The sequence below is a fragment of the Onychomys torridus genome, chromosome 4 (assembly GCF_903995425.1).
Source record: "Onychomys torridus chromosome 4, mOncTor1.1, whole genome shotgun sequence".
Lineage (NCBI taxonomy): Eukaryota > Metazoa > Chordata > Mammalia > Rodentia > Cricetidae > Onychomys > Onychomys torridus.
In genome coordinates, this window is record NC_050446.1 from 7,018,715 (window position 1) to 7,030,839 (window position 12,125).

The 12,125-nt window shown below is 53.1% G+C and overlaps 1 protein-coding gene across 1 annotated transcript in view; it reads right to left on the reverse strand.

Moving 5' to 3' along the window:
• Positions 1–12,125, reverse strand: part of Lamc3 (laminin subunit gamma 3) — a 59,102-nt gene that overhangs the window by 18,688 nt on the left and 28,289 nt on the right. The window contains exons 12-20 of the mRNA XM_036184527.1: positions 11,850–12,074; positions 10,086–10,274; positions 7,765–8,010; positions 6,756–6,909; positions 6,066–6,208; positions 5,423–5,601; positions 3,769–3,910; positions 2,698–2,903; positions 2,225–2,301 (exon numbers count right to left, since the gene is read on the reverse strand). Of these exons, the coding sequence (XP_036040420.1) occupies positions 2,225–2,301; positions 2,698–2,903; positions 3,769–3,910; positions 5,423–5,601; positions 6,066–6,208; positions 6,756–6,909; positions 7,765–8,010; positions 10,086–10,274; positions 11,850–12,074 (1,561 nt within the window). The remainder of the gene's footprint in view (positions 1–2,224; positions 2,302–2,697; positions 2,904–3,768; positions 3,911–5,422; positions 5,602–6,065; positions 6,209–6,755; positions 6,910–7,764; positions 8,011–10,085; positions 10,275–11,849; positions 12,075–12,125) is intronic.

Sequence of the window (12,125 nt, forward strand, 5' to 3'; positions counted from 1 at the left end):
AAAATAAATAAATGTGAAATTTTATAACGAGGAAAATTGCTATGGATTCTATGTGTTTAGGATCATAAGTTGTTCTCTACAGGAAGCAGAAAAAAACAACCCAAGTGCAAGCCTGGGGAGACAGCTCAGTCAGCACAATGCTTGCTGTGCAAGCATGAGGACCTGAGTTTGACGCCTAGCACTCACATAAAAGGCCGGGTACAGTGACCTGAATCTCAGCTCAGGGAAGGGAGAGAGTCAGAGCCCTGGGACCTGCTGGCATGGTTGGTGAGCCCCAGCCCGGTGAAACTGTGAATGTCACTTAAGAAACGACACCCTTGGCATCTGTCATCTGACCCCCATGTGTACCCGCACGCGCGCGCGCGCGCGCGCACACACACACACACACACACACACACACACACACATCACCACTGCCACCCCCACCACCAATGCTTGCTAGTGGATGACTGGATAAGCAGATGTGATATATCTGTACCCTAGATCTGTACACCCATATGAAGGAATGGAGTACTGACCTGCGCTATCCCATGAATGAACCCTGAAAACTTGATGTTAAATAAAAAGAAGTCAACACGGTGGGCCCTGTCTTCTGTGATCCCATCTACATGAGACGTCCTAATGACCAAATCTATTTAGACAGAAAGCGGATTGTTTCTTGCCAGGATCAACTGGAGAGGCCATAGAGAAGTGAGGGACAATGAAAACTGGATACAGGGTTTATTTGGGCAATGATAAAAATGTTCTAAGTTTATGTCTTATGGTCATGTGACTCTTAGGATACAATGAGATACTGAACTACAAAGTATATCTCCCCACCCCATGTGCATGCATATATGTGTAGGGCAGAGGTTAACCTCAGGTGTGGTTCCTCAGGATCTGTCCACCCTGTTTTAAGATATTATAATTATTATTTTATGGCTGTCCTGAGACTTGCTTTGTAGGTCAGACTGGTCATGAACTCAGAAATTTGGCTGTCTCTGCCTCTCAAGTGCTGGGAGTAAAGGCATATTTCACCACACCTGGCAAGATTTTATTTATTTTTATTTTTATTTTATTTTTTATTTTTGGTTTTTCGAGACAGGGTTTCCCTGTGTAGCTTTGCGCCTTTCCTGGAACTCACTTGGTAGCCCAGGCTGGCCTCGAACTCACAGAGATCCGCCTGCCTCTGCTTCCCGAGTGCTGGGATTACAGGCGTGCGCTGCCACCACCGCCCGGCTATTTATTTTTATTTTATGTGTATAAGTGTTTAGCCTGCATGTATGTCTGTGCACCATGTATATGCAGTGCACATGGAGGCCAGAAGAGGGCGTCAGACCTCCTGTTACTGGAGTTGGCATGGTTGTGAGAGACCATGTGGGTGCTGAGAATGGATCTCAGGGTCCTCTGGAAGAGCAGCTGGTGCTCTTAAATGCTGAGCCTTCTCCCCAGCCCTCCACTTTACTCAGTTTTGTTGTTGTTTTTCGAGACAGGGTTTCTCTGCATAGCCCTGGCTGTCCTGGAACTTGCTCTATAGACCAGGCTGGCCACCGCCACTGGGCTTCACCTTGTTACTTAAGACAGGGTCTCTGGGATAGTGGTGGCGCACACCTTTAATCCCAGGACTCCAGAGACAGAGGCAGGTGGATCTCTGAGTTTGAGGCCAGCCTGGTCCACAGAGTAAGTTCCAGGACAGCCAGGACTACACAGAGAAACCCTGTCTCTGGGTGTGGGGTAGGGGGAGACAAGGTCTCTCCCTGGGACCTAGGCAGGGCTGTCTGGCCAGGTGCTCCCAGAATTACCCTGTCTCTGCATCCTTAGTGCTGAGATTACAAGCCAATGCCACGCCCACCCCCAATCCACCCCTTCTTTTTACACGGGTTTTGGGGATTGAACTCAGGTCCTCATGCCTCTGTCATGAGCATTTTACTGACTAAGCCATTTCCCCATGCCCATGTGAATTACATCTTAATAAACTTGTGGGTTTTTTCTCTTTTTAAGCCACCAGATGTTGAGATGCATTCCACTGAGCACACTTTTCCCCAACATGTCTGCACCCCCATCCCCACTCCACCCCACCCCTTCCCATGCTGGTAACATTTACTCCCCACTGAGCAGCTCCTTATGCTCATCTGGTCCTATCTCCTAGAGGCTAACCCTGGCTCTGGAACCTGCCCAAGAAGGCCCGGTCCCCATGTCAACAATATGGGCACAGTCCCTCTCATCCTGGAGCCTCAGGGCTCACCTCCTGGCAAGGATGTGGGCCTCTGTTGCCAGATGGCTCCAATTGGTGGGTGGGCTGGATACTTCCTGAAGACTCACCTTAAAGAACAAAGGAAGAAACTGAGGCTTATTCTGGAAGGTCAAGGGTTACAGCTGGCTAACTGACTGGGTAGAATAGAGTGGTGTCAGTAATTATATAAAAGCACAAAGCTAACCATGACACCAGCACTCGGTGAGCGGCATTCCTGCACATGAAAAACCCAGTGGCACTACCTGCCATTATGCATTCACTGTCTACTCGAAATATATTTGCTTTTTGCAAATAATGCCTTTCTGTATTAGTAGAAGAGACCCAGTGTGACCCAGTCTGTAGGTGACACCAAGCATCCTTTTAAAACATACAACACACCATGGGCAATCGGTTAAGGGCAGGACTGGGGCAAAGACTCCTATACAGGCTCCAGGGGAAGCAGGGCTCGGGGGAGACCACAGTACCAGAAATGAAAGAGCCAAGGCTGCACGCAGGACCTCCTCCTCCGAGGACTGCAATGTCTCCCCCAGCTCCGTCAGCTGGAGGCAGGTCTTCTGAGCTCCAGCCTGGGCACAGCGGGCACTCCCTCTCAGCACCTGAAACTGCTCCCACATGGCCTTCATGGCATCTTCCAGGCCCACTATCTGCTCCAGGAAGGCTTCCTGGGCTTCTGTGGGAAACCAGTGATCATCAATGATGGAGATTTCACAGGAAAGTCCCCTCACCCAGGCCTCCACCTGAGACCTCCATCTGCCTGGGTACAGCTGGACCCCAGTGCCACTCTGCCCCTGTCTCCAGTACACCAACAGAGAAACTTGCCCATCTGACAGCTGCAAAGGTTGAGGCCCAGAGGAGGCAAATCAGGACTTGCAGCCAATCAGCCACGGACAGGGACTTGGAAGCAGGCCCTCTGGAACCACAATGAGTAACTCCAGAATCTGGGCAGGCAGTGGACCCCTAACTCATTGCCATGACCCTCACTGAGGCTCACATGGGGCTGTCTGACTGCTCTTATTTGGTGACTCACTGGTACTTGGCTCACCTTTAGCCAGCTGCTGAAGCACAGCTGCTTGCAAACACAGCTGTACAAAGTGACCAACCCAGTCTCAACGTTCTGGAAGTTTCCTGTGTCCCAAGGCCACATTCCACCTGGCTTAATGACAGGTCTGCTTTTCTTAGTTACCAATCATCTTTGCAATGTGCCAAATGCTGGCTGGAGACATGGCATCTAGCAAACTGGCCAAGAGCCAAAGCCCAGAGGACTCCACCCGTTCAGCACCTGGAACAGCGCCCCAGGTGCGCAGAGGGTGTGGTTAAATAGTTAAATGAATGAATCCAGGTGGGATATGCCTTGAGTTACAGTCAGTGCAAGGCAGGAGGCAGGGGGCAGAGGCCCATGTTAATACCATTACAGATGGGCTAGGGACACGGGAGGATAGGCCTGTGGGTATCATGACTATCCAAGAGCTCCCAGAGCAGCCAAGCAGCCCAGGCCCTGCCAGTCCCCTCACCTCCCACTCTGCCATTCCCTGTACCTTGAAGTAGGCGGTGACCTTGGTACATATCCCCCCGAGGGGCTTCTCCCTGCAGAATGTCCAGTGGTCCCCAGGGGCTGCCACAGTCAGACCCCTGCAGCCACCCCTCCATCAGCATCAGCCTGGCCTTCAGCTTGGCTGCCTACAGACAGTTGGGAAGGGAATTGTATGAGGCTGGGATCTCTGGGTGCTGGGAACTGCCCTTGGCTTCTGCCTGGTCCACCCTTTCCACGGGTTCTCCCCTTCCAATCCTACACACACCTCCGTGCTAAGGGCTTGCCAACCCCAAGGACCTGTCTTGCCTCCTCTACTTCACCAACTTCTTCCCTTCTCGCAGCCTTGCAGCTGCTGACACCTCACCAGCCACAGCCCTGCCTCACTGAGGAAGGGAGAGAAGAGGAGCCCCGTGAAGACTGGCGTGTGTAAGTGCATGTGCTTATATGTGTACATATGTATACATGTTTGTGCGGGGAGGTGCATGTGTTGGAGGTTAGAGGTCAACCTTAGCAGCTGTTCCTGTTTAGATACTTTGTGCTATTTTTTTGTTTGTTTTTCTGCATTTTGTTTGGTTGCTCATCAAGTAGGCTGGTCTGGCTGGCCATCAAACCAAGGGGATCTGGTTGCCTGTGACTTCTTCCCACTTTCACATAGTTTCTGAGGATCAGACTCAGGTCCTCATGCTTGTATGGCGTGCGTTTTCCCAGCCCCCACGCACATTTCTGTCTATCTCGTTTACTGTGTTTCTAGGACTTGACACAGTGCAGGTGCTATGGGCACCTGCTGCCAGCATGTGCAGCAGTGTTGAGCCCCATGCTTCTACCGACATGCACAGTGGCTGCATTTATGGTTGTGTGTATCAGGAGCCAGCCACGACATGAGTGCCTGCCATGACTCAGTTCACTTTCAACCACACTAAGCAGAGGGCCACCTCCCAAGCTCCGTTCTCAGATCCAAAGCCCCCAGTGCTCTGACAGACTCTAGACTTTCTGTGCCTTTCTCAATGACAAATGGACTGTGAACTCCTCTGGAAGAAAAAGCTGTTCCAGGCAGTAGGAGGCCATGTAGCGGCTTGATTTACCCGGTAGTACAAAATGCATGCTGTCCTGCAGAACTGGAAATGGCCTTGCTTACGGGCCTGGCCTGCTTATCCCATGAGCTCGTAACCAGAGCTCAGGACATGCCACTTTCTCCTACAGCACCATATGTTCTCAGAGCCCCACTGGGCCCAGGAGGCTGGAAGGTTGGAACTAGCTGTTCTTGAGTAGGACATTGGAGCTACGAGGATGCCCTCTGCCTGGGGCCTCTCAGCTCCCACTTCTGACTTCAGTCTCATCCATTTCCCTTCTTGAAATGCTGTCTGTGTTGCTCCAAGGGTGGCCCATCATCACATCCCCTCCGAGCTGCACAAGTACGAGACCCTGGCCCTGGGAGGCTAGGAAGGGATGTGACAGCAGCCACCTCTGGCTCATCCAGGACAGGAGGATCAGGGAGATTGGAGTGAGGAAGCTGGGTGAACTCAGGAGAGGGGCCAGTGGGAACATATGGCTTGAGGTCTGTGAATAGCCAGGCAGCTTCGGTCCATAGCGTGGAGCTGGTGTTCCCTGGAGGTGTGAGCTGAACTTGAAGGTGAGGGAGTCTAAGCATAGCGACTTACCTCCTCCTTCACCAGGGCATAGCAGGTGGGACACTCCTGGCACCCTGTGCTACCATCCCCGAGGACGAAATTGTCCTGGCAGCGGTCACACTTGTAACCCACGAAGCCGCGTCTGCACACACACGTGCTGTTCTCATGGCACTGAGACGAGGCCGCACCCAGTGGAGAGCACCTGCAGTCTGAGGTTAGCAGCCAGCTCTGGGGACCCGAGGATGACCTCAGACTCATCTCCTACCCCCACCCCCGCATCCTCATACCCCACCTGGAAATCCCCACAACCCCTGAGTGTCCTCAAATGACAGGCTCCATGCCAGGGACTGTCGAGAAGGTTTGAGCTGGCAACCAAGCCTTGAGCCTCTCTTATTGCGATGTCCCCAGGGCCCCGGAACTAGCTGTTCAGTGAGGACTGTGGCTCACATGTGACATGATGTCCGAAGACATGCAAAAGTTCAGTGGTCAATTAGAGGTGTCACTAGGACACCGAGTTCCTCACACGTGTGCTCCACGTTCTTAAGGCCAGGCTTAGGCAACCAGCCAGCATCTGTCTATCGTCTCCTCCACCATACCTGCTTCTTGTGGGTTATCTCCAGCAAGAGACCTTAGGCCTTCCCTCCCACAGCCCACCGGGGCCCAGCTTGCCCACCTCGGCATCCCTTGATGGAGAAGCCAAAGAAACCCAGCTGGCATCTGTCACAGAACTGGCCTGTGACACCAGGTCGGCAGGAGCATTGGCCAGTCTCGGGGTGACACTTATTCTCCAAAGAGCCGAGCGGGTGACATTTGCAGCTGTAATAAGAAATAAGTGTGGGGGTTGATGAGGCCACCCCTTAACCCAGCCTCTGATGCCTGTGAACCACGGGAGCACAAGCCACATAGGACATTGAAAAAAAAAAAGCCATTGGCACAGATCTGTTAAGTCACTGTGAAGTCCACACTAAAGGCCCCGAAGAGCCACACAAGGAAGATCATTCACTTCCTTCAGCCTTTACCCAGAGTCTTCCTTTGAGGCCAAGACACTGTCTCAGGTGCTGCTGTGGTCAAAAGTCACCAGTGATGGGTATCGCTGATATGGGAGTGAGACGAAGCCAGCCGCCTGCCCACCTGCCAGCCGCCTGCCCACCCGCCAGCCCTGGGCTGCTCTTGGCCTCCCTCCAGGGCTGGCAAAGCCAGGAATCTCATACCAAGAGGCCGAGATTTGTGACTTTGGTAGAGGGCACAGTGGACGTGGAAATGGCCCTGGGATGGCACATTCCAGACCAGGCCAGTCCCTGAGACTCCATGGTGCCCTCTCCCCCCAGGCAAGACACCCGGTGCATTCACGGCCCACCCCTACCTCTGGCAGCCCCTCCCAGGCTGGAGATCATAGAAGCCAGGGCTGCAGTGGCTACAATCTCTCCCGGTGACATGAGGTAGGCAGGTACACTGGCCGGTCACTGAGTTGCAGGGCATCTCCTCACTCATGGAGCCCCTCAGCTCACAGCTGCAAGCTGGGTTTCAGGAAAGGGTGTTGGAATCATTTGCTTAAACTTTAGGGGTAAACTTTAGGCCGAGAAGCCAAGGGAGCCCTAGAGATGAATGTCACACAGGCCAGGTTCCCGAGACCCTCTTGGAAAAGGCTTGAGGGACAAGCTCAGGTCTCAGCCTATTCACTATGTCCTTGGGGTGCCAGCTAGAAGAGTGGGGATGTAGACCGCCTGTCCCCAAGTTTGCCTCAAGCCTGCAGGCTAGAGAGAAGGCCAGAGATGTGGTTGCTGACGACAGGCAAAGCCTCGCAGCCGCATCTGGAACCATAGTATAGCATCTTTCCTGATGCCAGGGTGGGGTCTCCTGGAGGGGGCTGCACACAGGGACAGTGTGGTGTGGGTGGCACCATGTGAGAAAGGTTCTGAGGATCTTGCATGGGGCAAAAGCTGCACTGCTCTGATGCAGGACTTCCGGGAGCCCAATTCAGGCAGATGCAGGCTGTGGCCCTCAGACATGCATGAGGTGAGTGTAAAACCAGGCAGGGAGAGGGTCACATGAGGAAGAGTCATGGCTTCACCATCTCTCTGTCAGCCTTATTTGCTGAGGGCAAAGATGAGAAAAGTGCTGAGTTATCAGTGCAGGGTGAAACTGTGGAATCCGAGCTCATGAGATGTCAGGACTGCAGGGGCCTCGGGGAAGAACAAATCCTAAAGCTTTTTAGAGAACGGAGAAGGCAAGAGACCTAATAGGCTGCCCAGCCTAACAGAGGGGCCAGCTGGTGTGGTAGCTCTCTCAGCCATCCTGTCTGGGTCCTGAATGAGGGCTGAGGACAGTGGCTCCCATGCCTTACCCCACAGGTCTGGGAATTGGGTACTCACGAGCACATTTGTCCTCAGGCCTGGTGGCCAAGGCGCTCCCATAGAAGCCATCCTGACAGCGCTCACAGTGGGTCCCTGTGGTGTTGTAGAGGCAGCGCAAGCAGTGGCCGGATTGGGGGTCACAGTTGCCGACAGCATTGAGATCCACGTTCCCGCTGCACTGGCACCGGCGGCAGGGCTGGGGGGCTCCAGAGAGTCCTAGAGGATCCCCAAAAAAGGCGTCTTCACAGCTCTCACAGCGCCGTCCTGAGTATGGAAGGGACAGGGTTGGCGCTCTGGCTCACGAGGGTGTGGTAAAGCTGTCCTTCCTTTGGCTCCTGGGAAGCTGAGCAGGGTCTGTAGCTCAAACTGGCCTGCAGCCAGGCCCTAGAGCACTGCGCCCTGGTAATGTGGCCCTGAGCAAGCCATGGTGCCTCCCTGATTCAACCCATGGTGCTCCTCGCCTCTGTAGTGAGGGCGGCTCTGCAGATGCCCTGAAGCACTGGCCTTGGCAGGGTTGTTGGTGAGGGCACTCAGTCTGAGTGCTCAGTAGCAGAGGTGCCGATGTGCCCACCATCATCCTTCCTGCCCTCACCAGCATCTTCCTCAGCATCACCAGGATTTTGGTCAGGCTCAAGCCAGATGACTAGACTGCATGATACTTTCTCCCAAGGCCCCGGGAGCTGATGTGGGTAAGGAGGCTGGCAGAAGTCCCTGATCTGTAAGCCACTCCAGACCCTCTGGGTGGGGGTTCCCTCTGGCAGCAGCAACTGCTTCCCTGATGTCCTCCCTCAGGAATGTCCCACCCAGCGTGCAAGTGTCTCTCACTGTTCACCCTTGCTGGCAGTGTTTGCTCACATCTGAAGGCACAGGGAACCACAGTGGGGCTCAGGAAATGGAAAGGTTAGAGATGGAGGGAAGTGTGATGTCAGTGGGGTACAGAGTCCAACTGTGGGACTCCCCCCACATCAGGTCCCGTGTTCCCTGGTAGAGCCCATCCACCCAACCCTGGAGCTACTGGAGGACAGGAAACTGCTTTCAGAAGAAGCCCCGGGGAGCAGGACACTCCATAAGACCATTCAGTGCAGACACTAATTCCACACGAAGCCAGATGCTAGATGGCACAGGGCAACACACACTTCTACTTAGACAAGACCCCAAAGAGTCAAATTCAGAGACATAGTCAAACTGTGGAGCAGGAGTGGGGGCAGAGGGCATTAAACAGCAGTTCAGTGGGCACGGAGCTCATGAATGCAAGGTGGCAGGGAACAGCCTACGATGCCAGGGCCCCTCAGGCCAATGAATCACATACTTAAAATGATGGCTGAGGAGGACAGTTTTATGATGTAGGTTTTATTATGATAAAAAATTAATGATGTAATATACCAATAGCCATTTAATTGTCCACTTTAAGTGGGTGACTTTGTGGGGCATGCATGCAGACATCTCAAATGCTGTTAAATGCCCCTCTGAGGGTAGCAGGAGACCTGCAGCAGGGAGCAGGGTTAAAGAGCATGGAGCCTGGGGGTGAGAGGCTCTGTGTTTCTTATGTTACCTCAGACATTCCTAAAGACTAAAAGCTGAAAAGTCGTGTGTGTGAGTGTGTGTGTGAACATGTGCCTGTGTGTATGTGTGTGTACACATGTGCATGCATATGTGTGTATATGTGCCTCTGTATGTGTGTGTACACATGCATGCCTCTGTGTGTGTGTGTGTGTGTGTGTGTACATGTGCCTGCTTGTGTGTGTGTGTAGGGGTGGATGCCTATGTGTATGTGCATGAAGTCAATGTTGGGGGTCATTCTCAATCAATTTCTACCTTATTTTTGGAGACAGGTTCTCTGACTTAACCTGACCCCCACTGTTTCTGCTGGACTGTCTCTGCCCCCCAGTGCTGAGTGTAGACATGTGTTACTGCACTTCATCATCATCTTCTACGTGGGTTCTCAGTCTCAGACTCGGCCATCCAGCTTATTCAGCAAGCACTCTACAAACCGAACCTTCCTCTGAGATGTGAAAAATTTGCCTCAAGGTTTTCCATCTTTGCAGTGAGGATCCTGGGTCCCTTGGCTTCATTCCAAGCCATGAGTTGAGCTCTAAGGGCCCATATATAGGCCCTTCAAGGTTCAGTTACACATGGCTAGGCCCAGGTAGGTCTGTAGTAACTCTCAGCATACTGGGGCCTTGACAAGGAGACTCTGTCTTCAGAAGTCATGCTTGCCACACCTAGGGCCCGGCTCTTTCCCACCCATCATCCCCAAACCCAGACTCCTCCTCTAGAGGCAGGGCAGGATCAGGGCATCAGGTTTGGTCTTCCTGTGGAAGAGAGCACAGGCTACTTACCTCTCTGACCAGGGGGACAGTGTGTGCACACCACCTCTCCACTCTCTGGGATGGTTGTGCAGGCTGATTGGCCAGGGCATGGACAGGGCTGGCAGTCATCAGCATGGCCTGAGAAGGCATTGCCGTAGAAACCTGGCATACAGCGCTCACAGGATGGACCCTCAGTGTGGTGGCCACATAGGCAGATCCCTAAGGAGCAAGACACATACCTATTCACCACCTCAGCCTAGAACTCCCTAGACCAGGGTTTCTCAACCTTCTTAATGCTGTACTCCTTAATACAGTTCCTCATGTTGTGGTGATCCCCAACCATAAGGTTATTTTTGTTGCTGCTTCATAACTGTAATCATAATACAAAAAAACTTTTTTTGAGATAGAGGGTTGGCAAAGGGGTCGTGACCCACAACTTGAGAATCACTCACTACCTTAGACAGTGAGTATTCTGGTGGAGGAGCCACAGGGCATATCCTCGTAGACCAGTGAGAACCTGAGGTGGAGGCAACGGGGTCTGGGATGACATGTCCAGGTGAGTCAGATTGCCTGGGTTCATGTCTATCACTTAAGGCCTGAGTGAGCTGGGAAAACCACCTAACCCTCTCCTTAGTGGGTAGGAGGTGCAGCTCTGCCACCTATTGGCCATGTGACCACCCTGCACCTCCAATCCCTGTCTTAGAGGCCAGGAAGACCCTGGAAAAGCAGATCAGGGGAGGGCCCCTGCCTCAGTCCCACACCCTCAGGCTTGCTTCTTCTACCAGCTGCCCCACCCATTTACAAATGAAGCCTTGCTTATATGGATTGGAAAGTTGTAGCAAAGTCAAGGGCCCCGTGGGAGTGAAAAATTAGTTCCATCTCATGAGAAGATTCTGTTCCCTCAATAGGAACTGCAGGGAGCATTATGTGGGAAAGGATTATGAGGCCTCATCTAGGCTCAATTGGTGATGTCTGCAGGGAGCATTATGTGAGAAAGGATTATGAGGCCTCATCTAGGCTCAACTGGTGATGTCTTCAACCACAGGTTGGGGAGATGATGCTCTGAGATCAGGAATGACAGAGACCCCATCTGTTCCATAGAGACAGTAGGGTGAAAGGCCTGTGGTACAGAGGTGGAGAAGCCTGTGTCTGTCCCCTAGCACCTCCTGGCAACATGACCCTAGTGAGGTTTCTGCTCCTCTACAGGGAAACAGCTCTATTGAGTGACACCCCCACCCCAGACTGGTAAGAGGTATGGCTCTGCCACCTACTGGTCATGAGGTCCCCACACCTCAGGCCCCTATCTTGGAGAATGGGGCAGTAATGGAGAACATAACACTCCAATGTCTGCAGGAGTCAAAGATGGAGGGCCATCACCAGGGAGGAAGGGGTGGCCCTATTTTCTTACTTCCATATTTGCCTCTCCCCTCAGCTCCCCTGGTCAACTACCCCCGAGCTTTGGTGCAGAGAGGGCTGTTTTTTGAAAAGTCTAGACAATTCCCTGACCTTCGTGTGGCCTTGTCTTCACGGCCTGGGCTGTGTGCACACGATCACTGTCCAGACTGTACAGATGGGGCATTCAGGGAGTGACTTTCCCAAGGCCACCACCATGAAGCGGTGAGGGTGGTAGGCTTGTGGCTCTGGGTTGACACCCATGAGCTGCTCTCATCTGCACGGCCCTCTGAATGCCCTCCTTCTATTACCATCTGTAGTCCGCAAGAGACATCTTTGAGGGCTGGCCTCCCTGTGCCCATATGGCTGAGGTAGCCTTGGAATGGGATTCTGGGAACTCACCTGTGTTGGGGTCACAGGTGCCATGCTGGTTGCAGGTACAGGGGATGCAGTTGGTGTAGGGACCCCCATGAGGTAGCTCTCTTTTGTATCCCTGAGCACAGAATTCACAGAACTGTCCTGCATATCCCTGGGGACACAAGCAAGTCTCCACCCAAGAGGCTGGTGGGGCAAGCCCTGTCTGGGGCCGGGCCGATGTGAGCCGGACTTCACACAGGAACACTTGACCTGCAGAAGGAAGAGAGAAGGGGAGACCTACGTGCATGTCTACCTAACACT